The 27,824-nt window shown below is 41.0% G+C and overlaps 1 protein-coding gene across 4 annotated transcripts in view; it reads left to right on the top strand.

The window, feature by feature from the left end:
* SASH1 (SAM and SH3 domain containing 1) overlaps window positions 1-27,824 on the top strand; it is a 516,773-nt gene that overhangs the window by 303,277 nt on the left and 185,672 nt on the right. Inside the window, exon 1 of one of the 4 annotated variants that reach the window (XM_085216999.1) lies at window positions 22,566-22,709. The exons of the other annotated variants lie outside the window; for them this stretch is intronic. Within the exon in view, the coding sequence (XP_085073125.1) occupies window positions 22,665-22,709 (45 nt within the window). The 5' untranslated portion in view covers window positions 22,566-22,664. Of the gene's footprint in view, window positions 1-22,565; window positions 22,710-27,824 lie in introns of those variants that run through there. 4 annotated transcript variants of the gene reach the window in all.

Consider the following 27,824-nt stretch of genomic DNA (forward strand, 5'->3'; position numbering starts at 1 on the left):
TTGCTGTCTCACTACGGTACTCTTTCTGACTTTACAGTGACAGTTGTTGACTGTACAGTTGTGCACTCCACTACTTTCTCTGGATCACTGACAAAGTGTTAACCAGGACTGGTCCCAGGAAGATCTCTGTGGTGCTGTGCTGGTAACCAGCCTTAGGACAGAGCTGACCCACTGACCATCTTCATCTGAGCCACTCAATTTGGTACCCATCTAGGCTGTAACATCCTAATGTGGATTCAAGAATGTTGTGGGAAATGTGTTGAGAGCGCTTCTAAAATTAAATGACCCTCAAATATTGTGTGTTATTTTGATTGCCACTATGTATGAGGGACTTGCTATTGTATAGAATATACGAAGGAGGGCTACAAAGATGGTGAAGGGTCTAAAGGACAAGATGTATGAGGAGCAGCTGAGGTCCCTTGGTTGGCTCAGTCCAGAGCAAAGGGGGTTGAGGGGAGGCCTCATGATGGCTGCAGCTGCTCACAAAGGGAGTAGATGGGTAGCACTGAGCCCTGCTCTCTGTGACAGCAACAGGGCCCGAAGGAATGGCGTGGAGCAGTGTCAGAGGATGGTCAACCCTAGCTGAGGATGAGGAAAAGATTCTTCACCAGAGGGTAGTCGAGCTCTGGAACAGGCTCCCCAGGGCAACTCCCCAGACCCAAGCTGCTGGAGTTCAAGAAGTATTTAGAAAATGCTTTCAGATATAGGGTGTGAATTTTGGGGTTGTCTTGTTGGAAGCCAGAGGTTGGACTCAGTGATCCTTCTGGGTGCCATCCAATTCAAGATATTCTATGATTCCAGGGAGGTGGTTGAGTCACTGTCCCTGGAGGTATTCAGGAAACGTTAAGAACATGGTTTAATGGGAAATACTGGTGGTAGGTGGATGGTTGGACTGGATGATCATGGAGGTCTTTCCAACCTTGGTGATTCTATGTTCTATGATTCTATGAGCCCACTCTTCCCTTGTTTGGCTTTTGACTACTACTGTGTCCGTATTGTTCCCTTTATTTAAACTCTTTTTGCTAATAATATTTACTACTGTTCTTTGGAAATTTTTCAGACACTTTTTTCAGTACTCTTTTTAATGACTGGACCTTCTCTTTCTTTAATAAATGGCCTTTCGTTTCTGTATTTTTGAGTAAAAGTCAATGTGTGTGATACTTGACACTTAATAAAAGAAGTTGCAGACACCATTAAAGAAAAGAATACTAAAAATGTGTAGTTTGTTCAATAAGTAATAATTTGCTCTGCCACGCTCTCTTTTAGGATTTTTAAAAATATCTGTCTGTAGTGGAAATGATTATAAATGATTATAAAGATAGTTTCCTACTAGACTGTATTATGAGCTTTATTTCCATAGTAGTATTTTTTGGAAAGGTCACATTTCTAAGTAGTTGTAGTCCTAATCTATCACAATTTAGGGATCAGAATGTAGTAATCTTTGCAGGTAAAAACATCCACTGTGTCTGTACCTGAGTACAAAAGCTTGCATTCTGTTTTCCAATATGGAAGATACCACGTCTCATATTTCCAAAGCTCCTTAGGTACCAAAGGATTTATGCAAGCAGTGGGATAGTTAAAATCTTCTGAGTATCTGTTTTTCATCAACATCAACATAATATTGTTGATACTTTTCCTATCTGAACTTATACGTCTTAAGCATGGAGTCAAAAAGAGTGTCCTGGATTCACCAAATCATTAGTGGAGATGGACAGACCCACTAGACACGAAGTTTTCCTTTGTAGGACACAGCGGTGTCATACTGGTCACTCTTATTTTGGAGGTGCATCTTTCTTTCTAGAAACCAGATTCACTGACAAGTCCCAGGGACTGTCAAGTTTGTTTAAGTGTTATCTGGCCTGGTCCTCTTCTGCATAGACTAGGTCTTTCTTCAGATTTTTGTACTGGTCTCAAGGACTTGGGAATGCTGAAGGCAAGCCTTACCAGTAAAATCTGAGATGAAGATGGGTACTTCAAGCCTTTTTGTATTCTTTAACACCAGGTCTACTGTCCCCATTCAGCTGCAGGATCACCTGTCTGCCTCTTTTTTCATGTTTTAATTGTGTCAGAAGCTCCTTCTTTATACATACAGACATCCTGCGACTATGCTTGGTTTCCTGTGTGTGGGTGGACTGCTCTTGAGCTCAGAGTAGGAGCTTGTTGAAAGGCAGTGTGTTGTCCTGGATCCTTCTTCACTCCAGGGCTGTCTCCCGCAGCACCTTTCCAAACAGGCCCAAGTTGGCTCTTCTGCCATTAACAGTTTTGATCCTGCTTCTTCTGTGTTCCCTTCTCTAAAAACTCTCGTATATATCCCCAGCCAGTTCTGCCTTGTTTTTAAGTGTGAGATCCAGCAGTACATCCCAGCTTGTTGTCTCCTCTGTCATCCACGTCAGAAAGTTAAACCTCTGAAACTGTTTATGCTTTGTACAATTTTAAATTGTACAGAGCTACAGTGGCTAAATATATTATTTAGGTCCAAATAGAGATATATGATTGTATCTACTTTTAAAGTTAACATGTAAGGCCTGAGTATATGAACTCTTCGAGTGAATTTATAAAGTGGTGTTTAAGGATTTTTCAGCCCTGCTTTTTATCCATACTTATTACAATGCCCTTAAGATTAGTCTTTACATATGACAGACTTTGCAGACCTTTTTCGCATGTGAAAGCAAAATGGAAAATAAAAAACTTTCAAAATTATGTTACACATGCTTCTGGGTATGATTTGGGGGATTCTTCCTTCTCTAGTATTTAAATAGCAGTTTTCATGAAGGCGGGTGACTAGCTGTCCTCGATTATGTACAGAAGGAAACAGGATGGACATTTCACCCCAGTGGTGAAAATGAGAATAGAACACATGCCCAAACTGCAGAACATTTGGTCTTGTCAAAGCCCACTCTCTTTCATCACTTCAATTATATTTCTTTTCATGCATTCAGATTAAAAGAAAAATTTATTCTAATTTCGTCATGCTGTTAAGAAGCAAATGTACAACACACAAAGACTAAGACTCAATAATAAAGGAAAAAAAGTGCCCTTAGATAAGAGGTAGTAAATGGAAATACCCTGGAGAAATATTTAGTATTGTAGGAAAATCTTTATGCAGATGGTGAAAGAATGCATAAACAGTCTCCTTTTCATACCAAGTGGTGAAGAGGTAATGAATGTCTTATAGAAAGAGATCTAGTCGTTACAGGACAGGATAAATTCAAAGTCCACTCTTCAAAATGTAAACTCATCAAAATAACCGTATTGTGGGCACACAGTCTGTAGCCATTTTTTGGGGCATGCCACCTAAGGCTTGAAGGTAAAAAGAAATTGCCTGTCAGCATGTGGTGCAACAAGGAAAGCAAGTACCCATGTACCTCTGCTGTGATCAGTATTTGAAGCAGCAGCCCTGGCTGGGAGGGTAGGAGCGGTATGGAGCGAGGTGCGGACGCCGTGCTGGGTACCTGGAGGTGTGCTGCAATCAGGATGAGCAGCCAGACCTCAGCTCTGCCACCCTTCAGCTTGAAAAGCTCTAGGAAAGAGATTTGTTGTGAAGTCAGTCAGTTAAACATAATTATATTCTTTGAAAAGCAAGTGGAAGTGGCACATGTTCACCTGCCCCCCTTCTCGATCGTAACAGAAGATTTGGGCGGATTTTCTATTCAGAGGCAATCAGTGAGTGTGGAGAGCGAGGGATGCAGGATGCCCTGGCTGACCTTCAGAAGAATTATTGTTTCTTTCACTGATGCTTTCTTCTCCCAGATCTCTCTTGTACAAGAAGAGCTACAGAGGCTTTCTATTTAAAAACAGGTGCATAAGTGGAGCTGTCGACTGTAGGGATGTAATTGATTCAGGACAGCAGTGCCCCTAATCAGACAGCTGCTTTTGTCATCTTGCCCTTTTGTATGAGGGAGAAGGAAAATAACTATCACCGTGTGTTTTAGTCAGGAAATATTCAGTAAATATTTGTGTGTTTAGAATACTGCTTGAAATTATATAGAGAATTAACACTTTCTCCTCCTTATCTATTGAAAACTGTCCATTTTTAAAGGACACGATATAATTAGCAGTAGCATTTTAATACAGTTACTTGCACTTGCTGTGCTGTATGCAAATAATTTATTTCAGGGAAATTGTATGGGGATTGAAAACGCTTTTTTCTTTCCCAAGAAGTATTATAATTCCTAATTGACTGAAGCTTTGCTGATTTAAAAATGCATTTAAAGAAACCAAGAAGCAAGTCAAGGGTACAGGGGATTAAAGGCACTGTCGCTCTTATGCAAATGTCTGTCACCCCGCACAAGGCTCGCAAATTAAAATTGAAGCTCCGGTTTGCTGCCACAGCCACGCTTTCAGAATAATCAGTGATGAATTCAACTGTCATTCCATAACCAGTTCCTAAAACCAGAGCATCGCTCTTGTGTAACACGGCACGTTTGTATTGCTAGAGAAGATTTATATTGGTTTCAATATCCAGCCATATTTTGGAAAGTTGCTAGATGTGAACTAGGCGTGTTTGCTTGCCCCAAAGATGAGATTTCCATGTGCAGCGCCATGCTTGTCATTACAGATTAGCACATTGTTTAGAGGGAAACAGAATAGATAGAATAGATAAAACATTTTGCGTATGCATAAACAACACAATTGCAAATAAAGGCAAAAGTCTTGGGAGGGAAAACACAGCTGTAATGCTAATGCTGAGTGAATAATTTACTTGATGAATTTAGCCAGTGTCTGCTCACCAAATGTCCTCAAACACATTGTAATTTCTGAAAATTTAGTCATTCTTCAGAATTGCTGAACTGTTTTGTTTTTTATTTTATTTCTTTACGTTTTTGGATTCTGTGCAATTTGTGATTATAAAATACTTGATATTCAGCATGCGGGCTTGATTAGCTACTCGTCACTGATCATGGAAACGTACCTCATTTCTATCATCTGCTCAGATTGATGTAATTCCTTTAGGAATACCATCTGCAAACAGTTGTCCCCCAGAACAACGTTAGAAATTTGCTTAGTGTATTATGGTATGTTGTAGAGTTTGTTGCTTTCTATCTATATGTATGAGAAAAATTTTAAATATGCATAGTCACAGTCAGAAGGAAGGACAGAAAAGAAAACCATGCTATTCTGCACTCTGTGATAAATGTTTGTTTCTCACCATCGTTTCCTTTCATCTGTTTTGATATGGTTGAACTTCTTTCTTGCTTTTTTTTTTCTGTGGGAGAGAATGTTGATTTGTTTTATGTTTTATGTCTGAAGTTTTATTTATAAGCAAATTAATAACCATTGCAAGCATTTTGAGAGAGGATCTGTGAGTATTTCATTAGAATCTCCTACTAGTACAATACAAACAACTTTGCAAGGAATAGGGGAACAAGTTACAAGAGTTATTTCAGAATAGCTATCATCCTTCAAGAGCGAATAGGAGATTGCTTCACATTTTGTGGAAGGAAATATTTATTTTAGAAGCAATTAGTTTTATTTCACTTCTTTTTATCGAGGAGGCTGTGGATGCCCCATCCGTGGAGGCATTCAAGGCCAGGCTAGATGTGGCTCTGGGCAGCCTGGTCTAGTGGTTGGCGACCCTGCACATTGATACTAGATGATCATTGTGGTCCTTTTCAATCCAGGCCATTCTATGATTCTGTGATTATTGGAAAATTCTGCAGTCCAATTAGGTAGTTCAGAGAAGTCCTAATATATATACAGATTTAGAGATCTGCAGTGATTTGTGTGTGTTCTCAGTGATGCTGTTATAGGGGGTAGAGGAGAGATTACATTGTGAGCCTTTACAGAAAGCATAAATATATATCTTAGAAGTCTTTTATACGGAAGAAAAAAGGAAACATGTTTTGGAAAGCAGTAAATTAAGAATATAAATATCCTTACAACTTCAAAAAGCAAACATGTTCAATGGACTCATGTTAAGTTCATGCAATTTAAAGCTACTTAGATGTGCGAGCCCCAAACAGCAGGCTGCTTCTCCCAGTGGTGTCTGCATTCTTGCATTTGCTTTCTCATAAATCCATTAGTCAGGCACCACTCTTCAACAGCCTCTTTATTGGGTTTTACAAAGCATTACGTTCGGTTGTTTTAAAATCAGTAAGTTATATATACCATAAAAAATAACAACTACTGTATTTATTCATGGCTCCCTGCTGGCAGGATAGCTGCAGTGAAGCTACCACACATATGATGCTGTTAATAGTTCTGATTGCATAACCATAACTCACATGCGATAGGAAAATGAAAACCATTGCCCAAAGCAGAACAGTGTTTGCAAGTTGCTCATGTTATGCCACTCTCTTTCACAATACGTTTGATGACAAAGTACAAAACCCTCCTAACTCACTTGCTGTTAGTCAGGAACATGATTTATTTTTTAGTGGGGAAGGAAGATCAAATTCATTTAACTGTACTGAGCTTCCTCCACTGTCTTTTTGCCACGTCTAGATGTTGACTATCAAATGACATTTCTTAAGGCTCTATCTGAGGAAATGAGCTGGGTGCTGTTTTCACATATTTACAATGTGGACTGTGTTCCCATAATTCCATGACTGGAAATTATGGGCAGTAGAGCAAGCAGATCCCTATGCACCTGTAGGTTGTGTTCCCTGTTCTGTTTGCTGCTGCCCTGCCTATGAGCACTGATCCCCAGTGCCGCCATGGTGCTGTGGCTGGTCCAGTGGCTTTGTTCAGGGCTAAGGCCATTCCTTTATGGATCCAAACTTTGTGATTTATTAAAGCAGCACATCTCTGAGTTGTGTTGGCTATTACTATCCTTCTACATCATGAAGCAAACAGTTTACAAACTGGAACTATCTTTTCTTTCCCCCTCTGAAAGTAATTGTCAGCTACAAAGCTGTAATAAATCAGAACACTTAAAGGTTACCCAGAGGAGCTTTTGTGTGTGTAAAGCCTTGACAGTCAGGCTGTGGTTTTGAAAAACCTCCCAAACTAAGGCAAGTTCCTTTTTTCGTATTATTTGAATTTTCAAAGCAATGAAGCTGGGAAGGTTTGGGTCAGAAGTTCTTATTATTGGATCCTTCTTGTTTTTTATACTGTTATCGGTGCTAGCTCAGATTGTAGATACAGTATATCAGTTCTCTTTGATTCTCAGGCTGCAAAACAGTTAAGCTGATATGAAGAAAAAATACACATTTTTATATCTTTCTTCAATCTCCCTATGACTATACAGATGATTTAATTGCTTATATTATCCTGTATTTGAGCAAGCTTCGCCTTGAGCTGAGAGAGAGCTTGCAGAAGACACATTGTGCTTCCCACAATGCTTGAGAACTAGTGGCAAGGCTGAGTTGGAGTCCTGGTGCTGGAGGTGCTGTACAGGTACACTATTTGGGAACTGCAGGCATTTTATGTGCTTGCAGAGGTTGCTGCAAACAAGGGCAGCTCAGGTCATTGTATTAGGGCAGCAGCTTGGCTTACTTGCTGCAGGTCTGTTTCCACGTGTGAGCAATGTTACTGTAAGTGCCTTGAAGTACCACAAGTAGGGAGTACAAAATACCTCATAAGATCTGAAGTACACTGAGAAAATCTCTTGAAAGAGAAGTTAGTTCTGGCATTGCCAACGACTGTGCTGTATAGCGTCTTGGGCAAAGAAATACAGCAATTTTGCAAATGCTGAAAACTAAAATGGTTTCTAAAACTGTCATAATTACTGGACCTTTGGTTTTATCTCAGTGAAATGGATTTCTTTCTTTAATAAAGTCATTCTTTTTATGGTGAATTGAGAGTTTCCAAAGCTGGCATATGCTAGGGCTAAGTTAATGGCAGTTTTTGGTAGGGCAGACAAGGTTAAAAGCATTATTGGAGAGAGCAGAGACATGGGCTGTCCAGAGAATATCTGTTGGCATATTTGAAGATGTTTCAGCACAGGGAATTCAGTTACAAATCATAAGCTGGAGTTTGCTGCTGATACTCGTCTTTACTCTAGACAGTAAATCTTCTAACCAGTTCATATTTGTGATGCAAAGAAATCACAGAGGAAAAAGAATAATCTTGATGCACTCATTAAGCTATCAGAGGTAAAACCATGAATTGGCACAACTGCTGAAGAACACAGCCCTACAGCTGGAGCTGTTAATTTCTCATGTTTTAAGCCTATCCTGTTTTCACTCTGCTTCACTGCAGTAAAGGTTATCTTGGAGCACATGTTACTTTGGAGCAGACTAGACCAGGACCAGCTGTCTTAAAACATGACACTCCCATTAAAATAGCCTCTTTTTTAATTGAAGAGTCTATTGAAATACAAAATGCAGTGGCAGAAGAGTAATAAGGCAAAGTTATTCTTCCATTCCAAGCACTTTGTAATTTAGTGCCTGTTTATTCTCTAGTTAATGTCTAATAGAGACATTGCTATATCCAGTGTACAGTTAATGACGAATACAGAGAACAGTTAGACTACAACTACAGTTGGTTATATGAGTAAAGTTGGATAGTATGGAAGCACTGTCGAAGCCAATTGATAGCAAAATTCCAGATGAACTTTGATGAGGACAGAGAGGTGTCAGGGTTTCCCTCTCCATATTTAGTGGAGAGACTTCTAGCGTCACTGAGATGGGTTGGAAATTCTGCTTCAACTTTTGTTGAATTTCTGTGAATTTTGTGAATTTTTCACTGAAACACATTTATACATTTGTGAGCTCTTCTGATCTGAAATACAGTGCGCTGACAAGTGCATGCTCAAACAACTATGTGGTCTGATTACAGAAGATGAATGGTAACTGAATGAAGGTAATATAGAGAGAGTCTGTATATTGGGAGAATTAGGGGAAAACTCTCGTTCTCAACAGCAGATAATATAAAAGCATCACAAATCACATGAACAGTCCCACGTACATTTCAGTGGCATGTTTCCAATCACAGCAATCTTCTTTGCTTCTACCTAATACATTAAAATCTGTACAAGAAGTCGTGTTTGGCGTGAAAAGAAGCAAGCAGAGAAGTGACACTGAATGAAAAGGTGAACCTCAGAAGAACAAAACCAAGATGTTGTCTTTGCCTTCCACTTTGGTCTTACTGGCCCTACTTAGCTGATCAGTGAGGAGCGGGAGCTTCTCTCCGATTCTCCACAAAACTTAATTAGCATTGCTTTGTGAGGTATTTTTTTTTTGTTTTTTTTTTTTTCTTTGTTAAAGCCTCAAGGTCTCATGGAGATGTCAATCCTTCCTCACTAATAAAGCTTTGCAAGACATGCACATTAACTCTAGGCTCAACAATCCTAATTTATAGACTCTGGAGCTGTATATGAAAATGATGAACAGCTCCCAGCTGGCAGGCTGTGTGGCTGCTTACCAGAGCCTGTTGGGCTGCTCCCACGCTGGGTTCCTTCCAGTTGCTGTAGTCACCCCTTGCTAAACATGCTAACAAGGATCTGTTGCCTGTTTTTCTGAAGAGGGCATCATGGCAGCTTGCAGGTTTTCAGCTTATTTATTTATTTATAATATTTATAAATACTTATAAACTTATTTATTTCAGCTTCTTTCTGGCAACACTTTCTTCACTTTAGGGGGGTGAGGGGTCTTAGTTACAGCCCTTCTGCTCCCTTTGTGCACTGCTCTGGCCCTACAAGCACATGGATTCTCTGTTCACATTGCTGCAGCATCTTCCAGTTTCAATCCAAAACCAATGGAAGGGTCTTTAAATGCAATAATTAGTTTGCATTTCTCCATGTCGTCTTCTTGAAAACTATGTTAATTGGTGAACCTCTGTGACAAGTTGGAAAACATCTGACCTTGGGGAAGTGAATATGAAATGAACATTTAGTGTGACAACTGTAGACCGTGAAAAATGACTTTTCATCTTAGGAAGATGATACTTGCTTGGCATTGCTTTGTATCCATAGCTCTCAGCTCCTTTTAATTTTACCAAAGGTTGTTGTTTTGTTTTTTTTTTTTTCATTCCAAGAGGTAATGTCAGAGAGTTGAGATATTTAACATTTTTGTCTAAAATTATTGCTGCTATGTGGAAGATGCGTGAAAGCTGTAATGATGGGGAGAAATGTAAAAGCCTTAAAATAGACGTTTTTTTGGAACTGGAGTGATGCAATGAAATGAGTAGAATTACTGTAGTACAAATCACTGGCCCAAACTCCGAGTGCTTCTGCAGCTTTTGATAATTTTGTGTAAGGCCCTTGTAATTCTCTCAATATACAGTGTTTGTGGTCAGTGCTGCCATTCCTTCAGTTTAGCCCTGTTGACACTCATTTCCATTTCTAAATACACTTGTACAACTGAGTGGTGGCAGGCTTTTCTTCACACATGAAATAGGAAAAAAGTGGTTCCATAATTCCTTTCACTTTACTGTCAACGCACCTAACTAGTTTCTAGAGTAAGCAAATATTCACGTATGTTTTCATACCACAAAACCCATAATTTCAAACCCGCTGGAATAGTGCCAGCAAACCCTAATCTCTGCATACACAGTTGACTTGCTCGAACATATAGGGATGACTTTTTTCTCCCACAAATGAAATACCTCTGTTACTTGGTAGCAGTCAAGTTTTGCACATGTTGATGTGTTCAAATTTCAGTTAAGAGAGTTGTTGTGTAGAAAACGATACTTTCACTCAGCCTGTAGTTATTCAGGGTTGGTTGATAACTGGTTGCAACTACATTAGTAAGTGAATTTTTTACATTTGAATGGTGTTAGATGGGATGTGATCTGATGGGATTAGATCAAATTTAGTTTTTGAAACATCCAGTGTGTTTGATTTCGGAAGTTTGATTTCAAGTTCTGGAGCAGGCTCAGCACTGCTTGAGTGTTGCTTACCGGGGAGGTGCCAAAACCCCAGGGATAGGGTATGCATTTTGTGCCTGGCTTCCAAAGCAGTAGGAACAAGTGGGAATGCTGGGAGGTCACCTGGCTGGGACCTTGTAAGAAGACTGTGGCACGCACTATTGCCTTTGACTCTGCTTTGGACCAGTGCCAGGCTGGAATAAAACAAGTCAGGGGCGCGTTGCATTGAGCACAGTGTTAAAATGCTGCGTGCACACTTCTTGTTCCTACTGTGTTGGTTGCTTTTTTTTTTTTTTTTTTTTTTTTTTTTAGGGGGGGGAGGTAGTTGGGCAATTTCTTTAGTTTCTTTATTGTCTTCCTGAAATTATCAAGGGAGAGCTGAAAAGCTTTCAGTAATAAAATCAAGCCTTTTACGATGACAAAGGTGGGAAAAAAAAAATTGTTAATTTATCAACCTATGTGATGCTGGATTTTTATGTAGTATATGGGGAATATTTCTTTTTATGTCTTTCATTTATTTTTTTATTTCTTAATATCAGTATTCTAAGAGATATGGAAGACTTATCACAGAAGTCAGAGATTAAGAAATTCAGGTATTCTGAACCAAAATAACAGGAACCAGAAAGTCCCAAGCTGCAGGTTATTCCTGATATGGGTGAACGCACAGAGCACACTCACAGATTTTGCAAAGATGCAGAAACATCAGGGGTGGCTTTCTACTGGAGACCAGACAGAATTAGCTGTCTTAGTGCTTGTCTGCAGGGAAAATTTGCCAGTGTAATTAAACTGCTCTAGTTAGACAGGTACAGCTCCTTGTACAGTCACTGCTGGCAGGAGGAATGCCTGGGTAGGGAGCTCATACCAGTGTAAGCATGGAAATGTGCTGCCATTCAGCATGGTGAGGCCGTTTGCCAGCTGCCGTGTGCCAGGTGTCTGCCAGCGGTGCTCAGAGTGAAAATGTTGTTCAGCTGTGCCAGGCTCTTGGGCAGGGTACATGTTCCCATTGAAACCTTGAAAATAAACATTTTTCAGTTATTTCCGATCATTTTCCTACATTATTAGGTTTCAGTTGCCTTTGAAAATCTCCTATCACAGCTTTCTCTCTCGTCTCAGTCTGACTAAAAGATTATTTTAATTGTTGATATTCAGCAGGCTTCTGCTGTTTGATCCTTAACCCAGTTCCTTACCAGCCCTCTCTTTGCTCATCCCGTTTGTGGCTGCACATTCCTGTCTGAAGGAAAGACTGCAGAAGAGGTCCGATGGCTGGCTGGGAACACGGGTGATCCACCTCCAAGTCTTTGCTTTGCTGCAAATTTCGATGTGCTCTTGGGCACAGCATTTCCTCCATGGCTTCCTTTGTGCCTGCAGCTGGGAGAAGCAGCACTCCGTATGTCAGGGAGAGGCTGTGAGCTGTGGTAACTGCATCACCAGAGCAAAGTCACAAAGGTTGTGCTGGGCAAGAGCTGGGTCAGCATCTTGTCTGTGCTGCGGTTCCCAGTAGATGGGGGCTGGAAAGCTGTTCTCAACGGGATGCCCTCCTGCAGCAAACCCAGCTTGCCTGTCCTCTTCTTCCCCCACTGGGCTCTCTTCCAGAGCCTTAAATGCCCAAAGCAGGTGTGCTTTCATCCTAATGCACTAAAAAGCATCTTTCTGAAAAGGCATAAATCCCTTTGAAAACCCTTGTGACCTGTGGTTATTATAACCTGAACAGATTATTGGTTTTAAAGCTGGAAGGCTTCTGACGCTTCTCAGGTCGTTTGTGTTGTCTTATGAAGGTTGAGCCAGAGAAAGGGAAGCCTCATTCATACAGAGATTTTCTAGAAAAGCTGACTTCTTAAAGTGCAAGGTATCGCCCTTCATTATGGGACTGCTATTACTGTCAATGCTTGTTACAGCAAGTCCAAAAAACTGGCAGCTCTGGATGTCAATGTTGGATATAGAAAAGAGGGGGGAAAAAAATCTGAGATAAAACTGGGTTACTCTTATTTCTTCATCATCCACATGCAGCCTCCCACGCTTAGCCCTGTCTGAACCGGAGCTGCTGCCTTGGTGAGTGGTTTATGCAGTGTTCCTGAGCTGCTGAATATTTTGTTTGTTCACCAGCATGCAGAATTTACTCTTCCTTGTCTTACGCCCATCTCAGTGTGGGGGAAAGCACATCTCCTATGTGGGAACTCTATTACACAGTTGTTAAAAGCATCTGTTTGAATCTTTCCATTCAATCTTCACCTCATTTGAAATGGGACAGTTCAGATTGTGAGTTTAGCACAAGGAAATACGATGAAGGTAATCAAACCTCTTTATATGGCCGCAAATTTGTGTTGTAAAGAACTGCAAAAAAGGCAACCAAATGCAACATTGAAAGTTAGATGGCAATTTATTACTACAGAGTAATCTCACAGTCATTTCACTGTCCTAAAACAGGCTCACAAGCATACTGCAGTGTTGTGTATGCTCTAGAAATAGAGATCCTCACAAACACAAGTGTGTGCTGATGTTAAATGTGCTTTCTGTGTTTCAGAATTGGTGTTTGCTTGTGTAACTGTAGGTTTATAAAATACATAACATAAAAATGAAGGGGTCAGCTAGTATTTTACCTGTAGCTGACTACCTACCAGTCACACCATTTTTTTTCAGCATTAGTGTCTGGGGACTGGAGAGGGAAGCTATAGCTTTGTAGAAAGGTCTGGGGAATGCTTGCTGGCCTCCAGTCCTTACCCAGGAGGTGGAAGGGGAGAGCAGAGTGTGTGGGCAGCAGCTCCGGCTCCAGTCCCTCTCCCTTCCCAGACTGGTGGCTCCCGCCCCAGTTAGGTGGGTCTGGGCCAGTCTGGGGTGGCTCAGCTGAAGTCACCTACTTTGGTGTTTTCTTGAAAGCTCTCTCTGATTGAGTATTCCTTTTCTTTTTACTCTGCAGAGATTTCTTTTTTTCTTTTTAAGCAGAAATAGCTCATCTTCTTGTTTCATTGCAAAGCAGAACAGCCTTTCACATACCCGACTGGGTCTTCGGTGGTGGTGGTGACAATTTCAGGCTGTCTCTCCAATCCAGTAGGCAAAATTTGTGCAAAACTTGAGTCTCTTTTGCAGCTGTAGCTGCGTAGGGAAAAAGTGAACAGTGTTTTTAGTTTTTCATAGGCTTAATCTGTGCATTTTCACAGGTTGCAGAGCTCACTTGCTTGGTCTCAGTACTGGGCTCCGGTGCAGCAATTGGGACATTCTGTTCAAACCTTGTTTTAGTAAATTAGAAATAAAAATGATTATGAAATAAAAGCTATTTCTTCTGCCCTGTCAGCTATAAATAATGCTCTACAGCCCGCGGCACACCGGGCAGGCGGGGCTGCCACCTAGCGGGCTCTTTGAGAATGAAAGGAACGGGGGAGAACCCTACAAAATGTCCCTTGGGGTCGACCACCAGCGCTTCGGGCTGTGACTGGGGATTTAGCGATGGATGGTCCGGGAAGGGAAGGGTTTGGGGGACTCCACAACTGCAGGGATGTCCCAGGGCGAAAGGGAGGAATCGGCAGTGCCGTGTGCTGTGGTTTGTCAAAAGAAGGAAAGTTCTGCAGGTGGCGTGCTCTGTATCTGCTGAAGTCCGTGCCAAGCAACTCTGCTTCTGTAACCCAAGAAGAACATAACACAGCCTCTCTTCAGCAGATCAGAGAAGAAAGGAGAGCATACTTTGCTTATGGACAAGATCAAAACTTGATGCAAAGGAAGGAGCTGATATTCTCTCCTGTCCTGATAATTGTAATTTTACTTGAACCTTTTTTCCCCAAAATAGAATGCTCCTGATAAAGCTGATAAAGTGACTTAAATAATTTAGCCATTCAAATTGTTCTTTCCAGTTACCTGCCATACATTCTCTGAAATCTAATTATGCCTTTGTATTTTTCTGAGGTCTTGATTTAAAAATACAGGTTTATTTACCACTTGCAGACCATAAGGTTCTTAGTAGTTGTACTGTATTTTGGTATTAACCATTGCCATGTCAGTAGTCTCCTTACAGCACAGAAGTGTGGCACTTTCCTGCTGTGCCACACTACCTCACTGAAATCAGTAGAATGAAGGATATTGGAAGGGAGAGAAAACTTGGGGCTGTGTAGGATATGCTGCATAGAAACAGGTGAGGAAAACTAGTCCATTTTGTTTTATGATAGAGACCTGTGAATATGAACAAAACGATAAAGGATGCCTTTGGTGCTGTCACATCTCTGAGATCCTAAGCACTTAAAACATGATTTTCTTTGTTAAAACTGAGTTACTCCCGAATAACACAATTCCAAGAACTGAAGCTTAAAGAAGAAAGCTAATTAATATCTTCAGTTATGAAAAATAATTAACTGACCATACTGGGTTTGGGGTTGTTTTTTTGGGGTCATTTTTAGATAACAAAACATCTAAAGCATGGAGAGGGAGGTGATAAGGAAAAACTAGTATAGCTTCACCAAGGGCAAGTCCTGCCTGACCAACCTGGTGGTCTATGATGGTGTAAATGCATCAGTGGAAAAAGGAAGAGCCTGTCATGTCATCTGTCTGTACTTCAGTAAAGCCTTTCACACAGTCCTCCATAACATCCTTCTCTCAAGACTGGAAAGATGGATTTGATGTGTGAACTGTTCAGTAGACAAGAAACAAGTTGCAAGATCTGGAGTACTACATGGAGATGCAGAGTCCTTAGCACAGGGGAGATGCAGACCTGTTGGAGCACATCCACAGGTGGGCCACAAAAATGATCCCAGGGATGGAGCACCCCTCCTACAAGGACATGCTGAGAGAGCTGGGGCTGATCTGTCTGGAGAAGGCCCCAGGGAGACCTAATAGTGTCCTTTCGGTATCTGAATGGGGTTATAAGAAAGAAGGGCTCTGTGGTGATAGAACAAAGGGAAATGGTTTCAAATTAAATGAGGGGAGATTTAGACTGGGTATAAGGAAGATGTTTTTTCCAGTAAGGGTAGTGAAGCACTGGAACAGGTTGCTCAGAGAGGCGCTCAAGGTCAGGCTGGACAGGGCTCTGAGCAACCTGATGGAGCTGTAGGTGTCCCTGTTCAGTGCAGGGGAGTTGGACTAGATGACTTTTAAAGGTCCCTTCCAACTCAAACAATTCTATGATTCTATGATCTATAAATAGCTTCTATAGATAATCAGGAATGAGACAGATGTGTCTGTCCATACTGATAAATATTGTTCTATTAAAACCAGATCCCTCAGAAAGGAATGTGAATACAACCACTGTAACTTTTGCTACAAATCAGGCTGGGAGCATGCTAACTTCTAGCCTTGGACATTTTTTTTCTATTAACTATCCAACCCTGACATATTCATCATATAGAACTGTCAAGGAGTTTGATGAATATCTTCGATGTTATTTATGTATTTTATATAATTCTGGCTCACTTTGTGCAGGTAATCATATTGGTCTGTGCTGCAACATAGCTTGTGCTATAAGGGCTGCTGCATCAGGTTGTACACAAGTTGTCTGCCATGGGTGCATGAGAAGCTGAAGTTTAAAAAATTTCTCTGTTTGCAAGTCTAAATGGAAGAGAGGAAAAGAGATAAACCTGCTGTTTACTGGAGGACTTTATACAAGAACAAATGAACCTCTTTTTGTTTTCTGTCCAGGTCTCTTGTTGACTGAATACTGTTTTGGCTTCCAAGATTTAGGATAGTAAGTCTTATAATTGGCAGCAGTCTCCTATTAATGGATGAGAAAGTTGTGTGGAAAGGCTATAACACAGATGTTGTAATTTGCAGATCTACTGTGAAGTTCAATGGCAAATGTCTTTTTCCTCTTTCTTTCTGTCTTTTTTGATAAAGGAGTTGTTGATTTCTTAAAAATGGGTGTCAACCTTTATTGCATTGCTTCCAGAAACAGCAAACACTTAAATGTTCATGACTGGACAGGCCTTAGTGAGCAAAGCATCACTGGGTTTGTGTCCTAACTTCCAGCATGGGCAATCTCTGATAGTGTGCTATGTAAAGAATCAATGTAGGCACAAACCCACAATTGACATACATCGTGACAGTGGCTGCTGGCATCACTCCCCCAGAGGTGGCTGCACTGTGTAATGGTTTCTTCTTCCCACTCCACAGCAGATAGCACTCTGTGTACATTGTCTGCAATATAAGCACATTCAAAAACCTGAGTACACAAAACTTCGGTCAGATGAAAATAAGGCAGGTGGCAAACATCGAGTGTTCCTAAAAGGAGGCTGTTTTGGTTTGATTTGGTTTTCAGGTAAGCTTAAAATTTCTATTCTCATTTGGCCCAATCTCTGTGAGCTCTGTTGAGGAAGAAATACTGACCTACTCGGGAAGTGTTTAAAAAGGCATGTTTAGAACAGTGAAGGTTTTTTGGTGCACTTTAATTCCATTCAAACCCTTGCTTTTACCTGTGTTTAGTGTCCACAGAGTATGTGTACATGGATAGATGTCTTGAGTTTGATGGAGAAAAGCACCATCTGTTGCCTTGAACTCCCACTCCATCGGACCACAGATCAATCCACTGAAATGCCTTTGGTGTCTTCTGCTTTCAATAGTTCTTAATGTTTCTCACATCTTCTGAAGGAGTTGATCTTGATGAACCAGCTTCAGCTCAGCAGTGAAAGGGCATCTGCTGCTGCAAAGTTTCATTCTTAACAGAGTTTAGAATGAAAGGATCTATTTAAAAAAAAAAAAAAAAAAAAAAAAAGCACTTGGAAGTTTTCATTTCACCACCGTATGTCAAGAAGAAGCATTGTTCCTGCAGGGAGGATGAAAAAGGGAGAGGAGGGAGGGAGAAAAGGATAGTTATAAAACTAAATGAAATCTTTCCCTGCTCCTCATGCTATACATCCATTTTTGCAGAAATATGCAGGAATGTGACAAAGTTTTGATACTTGGAAATGCTGAAGATCTGTGTGCATTTTCCCAGAGGGTGGAGGCTGACCTGTGCTTCAGATTCCCAAACCTGCTGTGACCTTTACTTTTTTCACTAAGTGTCCCACTCCTCTGAAGTCTGTGTGCCCTTGCTGTGTTAACCGTGAATGAAACAAGGATTGAAGAAAATGCAGTAAAAATTTAATGAAGATTTTCCTAGATGGTCTTTGACCTAATCCTTGTAAATCTCAGTAGTATAACAATCAAGGACAGCTAATGAAATTTAAGGTTCTCCTATGACAACAGTGCCCAGATTTACTGATCTCTATATTGTTTGCATTTGGAATGACTGGTTGAGATGAGTTAAAGGCCTTTCTGCTTCATTTCCTCTTTATTTATCTGATCCTTTCTGTTGTATCCTCATGTACAGCTCTGTAATAAGCGGGAGAAATAATTCCTCTCACACTTGAGACTTTGTAGTCAGAAATGTTACCATTTCATATAATAATTTGTAGCTGTAAAACTGAATGCGGTATTAGACTGTTGATCATTTAGTGTTCAGAGCTGTAGGACTTTATCGTGAAAACTCACCCAATGAGTTTTTTGGAGTGTCAAAAGGAGATCATCTGCAAAGATAGCAGTGGGTTTTGTAACAGAGTTGTATTTGATCACTTACCTTTTTCGCAGACAGACCCTACTAACTACTTGCAAGGATTTTCTACCATGGTATATACTGAGCATGGAGTAATTTTTAATATTCAAGGGCTAGAACCACTGTTGCTGCTTATGCCTGTACTACACGTCTAGCTCCTCTCTCTCTCATATTTTAACCTGATGAGTCTGATCCAAATTCCATTGGCATTAATGAAGAACATTCATTGACTTCAATAATCTCTGAATTGCATCTAGCACCAACCACATTAACATAATCAAGTGAGAGGCAATTGTTATGGATGCATTATTTAGCACTGATCAGGGAGGTACTGTGAGCTCCAGTGTCAGCCAGTGTTAGATGCTATTTTTATAAGGACTTGATTTATTAAATTACTATTGCAGGCTATGAATCTTCTGGCTGTGCTTTCACTTCTTTGCATGCAGTATTCTGTATTTATGCTACAAGCCCCCTAAAGCATGCATTAGAAGGGTTCTTCCATTTTATATAATTTTCAAATCTGTAATCTTGTCTTCTGCGAAGTGGCATTTCTTACAAACCGGAGTGCATCAAGTGTCAGAATGTGCCTCACGTTTCTGCCTGCATCCTGCACTGCTGCAGATAAGGCTTTGACCTGACAGCACCCATCCGCGCATGAAGCAGAAGAGGGAGGATGCCAAGTTTCTCATGCTGTTAATTGGAGTTGGGCTCCTGGTACTCAATGCTCCTCAGCTGATGGAGACCATGAGAACAAAGAAGATCAAATTACCAATGACACATCCCAGAGTAACTTTGTCCAGCTCAGAGCAGGAGGTGTGATCAACTGTCATAACACAGGCAAGGAGCAACCAGAATGCTGGCAGTCCTCACACCGATGGTAAAGCCCTCATTCATTGCTTTCAGTGACAGTGTTGGGTGTTGCCCTGTCCATGACAGGCTCTGGCCATGCCCAGGGAGTCAGTGTATTTGGGGAAAGTTTGCTATGTGCAATAGTCACCATCCCTGGAGATTTTCAAGAACAGGATCAATGTGGAGTGAGGGACATGATTAGTGGTATGGTGGTGATGGGTTAATAGTTGGATTAGGTGATCTTAGTGGTCTTTTCCGAACTTTATGATTCTGTGATTCTGTTTTCTTTTTTAAATCAGTATTCAGCTTGACTGGTTCTAGAAATGTTAGCAGTAACAGCTGTCAAGAGTTTAAAAACCAGACGTGAGGTGAGCAATGTCAGCAGCCACAGCAGTGTGGAAACAGGAGACAGGAACACAGAATCTCATTCACCGAATTCACATTTAGCAAAGTCCAAAGTGATTAACTGTCATATCAGCCAAAGCGCAGACTTGTGTCAGCAGTTCGGATATCTTTACTTTAGATCCTAGCCTCCAGGTTGATGGACCTCTGTGCCAGCTCAAGTCAATAAAAGTTCATCTGCAACCTTATTTCATGTTGGAAAAGACAAGTAAAAGAGAAGTGAAATCTTCTTCTGCCTTGTCAGGTGGGAATGAAGATGCTAGAGAATTAATTGCTTTAAGTTCTTGGGCTAAAAAACCCACGCTTGTTGCATTTGGTACAGTGGCATCACAGTGGGTTGTCCTGGACACCTGGGATAAGGGAAATCTGCTGTGGGACCCCAGTGAGCACAGGAGGCCCCCAGCCCCAGTGAGCTGCTGGCCTTCTGTGGTGAATGCATGGCATTAGTGTTGCACTGCTGTGCTGAGGTCTGCTTCAGAGATAGGGCGTTGAAAACAGAATCTGCTATCATTGTCACAGGAGCCAAACCTCAGAATCTTTCTCACAAATCAAAGCATGTAAAGTATGCTGACGGGTTGAGGAATAATATCTACAAGAAATTATTCACAAGCACATGATTTAAACACATAGCTATTTACATAGTACTGAAATTAAAATGTAAAGTTGGGGAGTTTCTGCCTGGTACAGGCAAAGGCCGGGAGCTAGATGATGGACATGTGAAAATGTTGAAGCTATGTTTTCTGAGGGGATCAATATAAAAGAACTTCAGGAAGGGTATGTAAAGGTGATTTACTTTTCACCTTTTTCTGGCTTACTGCAGAAAAATGTAATTGAACTTCAACTGGTCTCTGAATTATTTGGCCTTCTCTTAAGGTAGCAAAGAGAGATCTTTGATAGATGTTTATTATGATCCTGGTGGAAGATTTTGTGTTCTGCAGCATCAGAATCAAGGGAGGGGAAAAGAAAAAAAAAGAAAAAGGCAGACTTTTTTAAAGAGAGGTTTAGTGCGTGCCATTTCACCTCTGTGGTTTCCCTTGCCAGCTCTATCAGTAGAACGCAAGCTGCCATCGCTCATTCTTTGCTCTTCTTTTTCACCTTCTTCACCTCCAAGGATAAATACAAAACCAGCAACTCAATCACTTAGCGTTTTTGCCATGATTTTTCTGCACGGTATTTCTAACTGCTGAAATTCTCCAATTTTTGAAAGAGCTGATATAAGGCAAGGCAAATGTGGCGAGACACTTCTTTCCTCTGGAAATTTGATTGAAAATTTCTGTGGAATTCAAATTCCATTACAGATCCAAGTGCTCCTCAGTGTAAATGACTAAGTAAAATAAAGTAATGTTATTGTGGTAGAGGAATGGCTCTACGAAATTGTTGAGAGCTCAGCGCAGAGCTCAGCCACGGGACACGTTTCCATCCTGTTGGGCAAATTGTATGGCATTCATAACAGACGGAGCAGTGGAGACATCCTGGTTGTGACTGGAAAGCCCGGAGGGTTCAGGATCGCTTTCAGCAGGACAAAGATGTCTGTGTCTCACCAAATGCCAGGAGAATTACAGTCATCTGCCAACTTGCAGAAGTCACAGAACAGAGCAGGAAAAGCACGCGTGCTGATAAGGAACAGTTTGCTAGCTTTTACAAATCAAAGAGCTTGAAAAGCACTAATAATAGATTTATTGCTGCACAACATCCTTTCTGGTTATTTATTTCTGGACAGATACAGGATGATCGGCGTCCTGTTTTATTCCGTTTTGTTTGCATGAGGGGAACGCTGAAGCGATTAACCGGGAGTTAAGTGCTGATTAAAGCCGCGTTTAAATTTATCCCGTTTTGCTCGGGGGTGGCACAGACTCGGGCAATCTGAAGTCAGATCAGTGGATGTTTTTGTCATCATTCTGTAGATGTCGATCGGTGTGTTAAACGACATCTCTGAGGCCACAGCGTGCGGGCGTTTCACCCCAGCAGAGGGTCCCGGTAGGGCCGTACCGCCGGAGGGAGGCGGGGAACTGAACAGGACCGGGCCGCCAGTGCCGCTCGCCCGCCGGCAGAGGGGGCCCGGGTTTCCCCCGCCCGCCGGAGAGAGACTTCGGAAAAGCCTTCCCTTAACAAAGGGAAAGGGCTGCGGACCCTCGTGAAGGTGTGATGGCCACGTAGAGGTCTGCGGGAGCATTTGTGGGTGGTATTCTCAGTCTGAGACTTGCTTTTGAGCCTTCTCAAGCTTCATCCTTGAAGGCAATTTGCTGAAAGCTTTCAAGTTAGGTAGATAAAAGAAACGATGATTTTTGCTATCCCAGCTAACAGATATGAAACAGCGTAATTGCTATTCCCACTCCCCCCATGTCCCCAAACCTTCCCCTTGCTGCAGAGAGCTGTCACGTAAGCCCCTCACACACAGGAGGGTTCAAATATATATAGATAGGAAAGCAGTTGCAGCATTTGGATGGTCCCTGGGTTGCGTTATCCCTACTTCTCCAAAAGAAAAGTAAGAAAAAAGCACTGTGAATTCTTCTGTGCTTTTTTTTTTTTTAATTAATTTAAGTGGATTTAAATAATTTTTTGTACCCTCTTTCTATCACAGTGGTTTTAGTATATTAATCAGTAAGGCATTGTGGCAGAGTAGATATTTTTGACACGTCGCTTAGGATGACCTCGATGATACTTGTGTGCACAGCAAGCATCAATCTGCACTTACGTTCCGCACGTATAATGTAACCTCATACACCTCAGGGACTTGCACTTCAGAGACTTCCAAAGGCAAGACTCTGGCTGGAAGCTATCTTTCTTTTGGCTGCACATAGCACCCAGTAAAAGTTTGCATTTGGCACGTCATTTCTGAGGTGTGGCAGAGTTATAGATGGTAATGCGAGTTGAAGTTTCACAAATGAATATGTTGGAGACATGTATGAATTCTTGAGTTTCTTTATTATACATTGTGCAAGCATTCAGTTAGCTGAGGCATACTTCACTTTTGAATCATAAGGAAAATGCCACTGCCCAGCTTGCTCTCAAACTCGTCTGCTTAGCAGCTTCGTTGCATCAGCAAAAACAACAGTGTGTGTTTAGAGTGCTCTGTGGAGCACAATGTTTGCTTTTCTTCGTTCAGTAATTTAAATGATCGGAGCGATCCTCCTGAGAAGGAAGCAATAATTTCATTGTTATGGATCAATTTTCACGTGAAACTGAGTTTTGGAATAAAGTGATGGTGAGTAAGCCATGTGAGTGGGGAACGGGGGCTTATTTTTGTTCTGCCTTTTATTCAGCAGTTTCTGCAAACTAAGATGGAAGAGGTTTTGGTGTTCTGACTGCGGGGCTACATGTTTTTCATTAAGGGGAAAACAGAACGTACTGATTAAAGAAGGGGTGAGATAGTGGCAGGCACGCTCGCTGTCGTGTTCCATGAGAAATCAGAATGTGAATTCTGTGTTAATATCGAGATACAGCCAGTTATTACAACTTCTTCCGAAAGGGAAACATGTCAGCTGATTGAATAGATGTATTTTGTTTGAGCAGCTGCTTTTAACAGAAGACTGACTGAGCTTTTCAAATCATTTGTGGTATTGCTACATATAAGTTGTTTGGGTTTTTTTCTTTGGAGAAAAAGGGAAAATGAAAATAAATACTGATTTACTTCCCATGAGACAAAAAGTTTTCGAATGACTAATTGTGATGATTGTCTTCCTGGAAACTGCATTCTCTGTACTAACTGTGTTCTGCATGTTCCATAAGTAGCCATTTTCTTTTGTTTCTTTTTTTCTTCTTTTTTTCCTCTGCCATCACAATACAAATGATACTTTTGGTTATTGAATTATTAATTTCATCTGAAGTTAGTAATGTTTTTTTTTGTTTGTTTGTTTTTTTTTAATTAAAAATAGTATTAATCAAATTCATAGTCTGTACCCGTAGGAATAAAAAGCCCAGACAAATACTTAGTGCTTAAGTATAGGGAGGTAACTAGATGCATAGCTGCAGGTTAGGACAAGAAAACTTTATTGTGCCTTCTCTTGTTGCTGATGGTAATCAGGACATTCATATTAGCCGGATGAAAGGAAAAAATCAGCTGGAGGTTTTTTAAAGTAATGTAAGGTACACATTTTTCTGAGGGAGAAAGGCAGCCTGATCTAGTTGGTGAAGCGTATAATCAATGCGTCTGGCTTATCTCCTCGGGCTCTGCCATGGGCACGTGTACATGAGCTTCAGGAAGCCACTGTACAGGCAATGTGACTACTCTTTCTTACAAAGTGAATTGTACCTTATTCATGAGGTGAGGTACCCTATCCACAGCATTTTTTCCCATATTCTTAATATTTTTATAATCTCTCTCTACTCAGCAGGGCACCTATGATTCTTACCCACCAGTGTATTTAGTCTTTGATGATACCACTCCAACCACCAGAGGCTCTTTCTTCCGTGGACAGCGTGGCTGTTGGGAGAGAGTAATTAATATAAAACGTGTTCCGATTTGAGAAGACTTATTTGTATTTTCTTCTTTTTCTTTCTTTCTTTTTTTTTTTTTTTAACTAAATTAAGCCTTTTGTCTAACTGCAGAAGATGTAGGACTACATAAACAAGTTGTATTTTAGAAGACTATGAGTGATGCAGATCTTTCCCCATATTTCAGTTCACGTTTACAAGCTATAGAGTTCTTCATTTCACTGTCTTGTGTATATGATTTGTTCAGAAGTCACCAGCTTCTGACAGCAGTTTTGCAAGTAAAAGTGAAATCCTGTTGAACCTCTAGGCCATGGTCCTGCAAATTAGTCATAAACCAGGATTTCTGTTGGTAAACACAAACGCTGTGGTTGCCTGAACATATACACTGAGCACATTCCATGTGGGGAAGTTGCCTTCTTTCAAGACAAGTTGTGACTGTCCCATCCCTGGAGGCATTCAAGGCCAGGTTGGATGGGACTGTGGGTGGCAGCCCTGCCCATGGCGGGGGGTTGGTGAACCTTGAAATAGGTGATCCTTGAGGTCCCTCTGAACCCAGGCCATTCTATATTTCAGTTCATTACCTTCACAAAAATTTTGAATGACCTTTTGTCCATGGCAGCTTTGGAAGTATTTCTCCTTAATGACTTGGTAACTGGTTGCAATGTTTCTTAAAAGCTGAGAGAGCAGCTTAGTCTCTTCTGGCCTTGGAGCGACATTTTCCTGTCTGTCTCCCATATGAGGAGCTCTGCCATGATCTCTTGCCTGTGATCTGCTCTTCTCTCAGCACTCTCTACCGAGAGCAGAGCCCGGTGCCCAGGGATCAGCTTTACCAACTCTTCATGAAGAAAATACAATGAAAACTTTCGTCTGTTGTATTTCCAGTCTCTTGAAATGACATGCTCAAGTAAACTTCCTGTAGCTCCTGGTTGGGCATGTGCCATGACTCCCAGCAAGTGCTGGTGAATGTGGGAGGTCTCCAGAGCCCTTCTGCAGGATGTCCATCTGGTGGGCTTGCGGTTATGTCCACGTGGTGGAGCATTTCATCTTCTCTGCAGCTAGTTACCAACTTAACTGCCTAGTGAAGGGAAGGTTCGTAATATAAATGAAATTATTGCTGTCTGAAGTTAGCGTTGATGTAGCGTTTGAAATACACTGAGAGGAGAGTCCTAAATGCTTGTTAGTTGTCAGGTCAGGGTTCAGTGGGTTTAGTTCTGCCTTATCATAGCAACAGGATGTGTGCAGGTGTGTGCTGTTGGCAAGTCCAGTGTCACTCTGCTAAGATTCTTGGGGATGTAGTTCAAAAACTTGGCTCTGCAAAACTCTAAGTTAGCTATGGGGGTTGCCATCTTCACCATACAATTGGGAAGGGAATCGCTCTTTCCTTAAAATGAAAAGCGCTAAAGCAAAAGTAATCTAAAAAATGATATAACAAAAACACTAGTAGGTTTTAAATATGAATTTAAGATACACAGTAGGAATTGTGAAGAGAAAGTAACCCTTCTTTTGAACTCAGCAGGCTTTCTGCCATCTCAGATGTGGTTGGTCTTCATCTTCTCCACATCCCAAGTCCTCAAAACGCTGATCATAGTCAGCTTCTCTTGCCAAGCAGAGGTCCCCAGCATTTTTGAGAGGCCTGCTCTTGTCTACGTGCAATACATCTACATCCAAAATGGTTTACCCATTGCTGACTACGTGGAAAGTTCAAATCCACAAGCATGCAGGAACTGCTGATCCATTTGCACGTTATGCTGTGGTCCTACTGCATTTTATGTAGTTAGATGGTAGACAGCAGAACATACTGAAATGCATTCTATTTGCAGTTATTATGGAAAAAAATTTTTTCCCTTCTGGCTAATTCTCACTCCCATTTAACTACGTTGATTTGTATTTTGCATTTCTTTTTCATTCTGTCTGTTGAATTGAAACCATTACTACTGCACACCTGCACTTATTTTCTGTTAAATTATCCAAATTCTGAAAATCCAAATCAAATATTTACAGGTAAGCTGCTTGTCTGGAATCTGGTAACTTCCCTAGAATCAGGTTGAAGGCTATCTGCTTCCCCAGAGAAAAGACGCATATATTGATGTGTTTATGCTTTGTAATAATAATATTTGTCTAAGTGAGAAAGTGTGAAGTCTTTTTCTTGTGCCATATGGCTTATGACTATTTACAATCCAAACAATAACAGCTGCTGCTGTGTAAGAGAAGTATTTTTTTTCTGAGCTAGAGATGCACTGAGTAGTGAATGACAAAGTACATGTCCACAGATGTATTCCAGATATTCCAATTTACCCCTCAACATTCTCTTTATCACTCTTCTTGGAAACTGTTGGATCTTCTTCATTTTATTTTTTTTAACATGATTAGGTAGTGAGGAGAGCTTTGACAGCTTGATTTCAGTCTTCTCATGTTTTATTTTTTACTTTCATGTGCTTATAGAGAATCTGTATTAGATGACCGCTATCCACATGGGAGAGAAGAAGGACATTCTGGTTGGTGTTCAGCAAACCGAAAATGTGAATCATACTCTTAATTCCCTTAAAAGAAAATCAGTCAACCCTTATAATCAATAGATGAGAAGTTTCTAGTTGAATTCTAGAAGAATGAAACCAAGTAGTCTTTAGACCTTTGAAACATGGGTCACCTGATGTTGCTGGCATGCTTATCCTTTAATTCCACAGTACGTGTACCTTTTACATTTTCCTGCCAATATCAGCCATCTGGGGCTCCTGTCAGTTGCCATTTGGAACCTCTTTTTTGTGGGTGTTTTTCTGCTGGGCATTTTGCGTTTTGATGAATTTCTGAGTTGTTATATCAGGCTTTGTAGTAGGTGACTTACCACTGTCAGTCATTCCTGTCAACAGCAAGAGAACAATTTGAGGATACTATAGAGCTGGTTTACATACCTGGTCCTTTAGCTACAGAGCTCTGATTGGAAATGGCATTTAAACCTTTGCCATTTCTATGCTTGTCAGCAGGTCTGTAGAGCCATGGTTCTCGTCTGTCTGCACCGAGTTGTTCCTGTACCTGTCCTTTCCCAAAGGCTCAGACAATTGATACACTGTATTTATTATGACTTATCTCGTGAAGGCATATTCCAGGGAGGATGAAATGTTCAGGGGGGATATTCCTCAGTCATATTCTTGCTGTTGCACGGCAATCTAACAATGCTCATTAGCAAAACAGAATTACAACTTTCCTGCAGTGGATGTTTTATCTCCCATGAAGCTTTGCTGGTAAATAAAACCCACTGGACTTCACCCTACTTAGCAGTGCCTTGAAATGGGGGTGTGAATACAAGCATTCTTGCTATCTTGCAGTGTTCAGTGTTACAGTGGAGCTTTCTCATTTAAATGCCTTAAAATTAAGCTAGATTAATTGCCTGACAGCATATAATGACTTCTGTTATTTCACATTGTGTTTTCTAAAATCTGTAAGTACTCCTGCATCACTGGGGATTTTTCATGTCAGGGCTACAGATACCATAGAAACAAAAGGACTGAAAGGAACCTTCTGGTGGTAACTGTGCTGGCAGTCCCAAACCTCACTGCTTCAATAGTTGCAAACAACCCTTTAATTTGGATGCCTTTCTGGTAGTCTTACGCAGAAATGTTTTTGACTTAAATAGTTTTCTTCCCTCTGCTTGATGTAAGCAGCTCTCCATCTCAGACTACAGTTTACCACATGAACTGTAGTAAAGTGAGCAGCTTCTGCTCATTTCCCCACATGTGACAGATGCTCTGTTGCCACAATTGCTTAGAGTTGCTTTTCCATGGCTGTGCAGTGAGCGGGGGGGAGTTGAGGAAGGAATCTCACTGCTGTCCCACAGAACTGAACACTTGTGATGAACTGTAGTGCACATCACATGTGCCAGCCAGGTCAG

This window comes from Meleagris gallopavo, chromosome 2 (assembly GCF_905368555.1).
Source record: "Meleagris gallopavo chromosome 2, MGAL_WU_HG_1.1, whole genome shotgun sequence".
In the NCBI taxonomy this organism is placed as follows: Eukaryota; Metazoa; Chordata; class Aves; order Galliformes; family Phasianidae; genus Meleagris; species Meleagris gallopavo.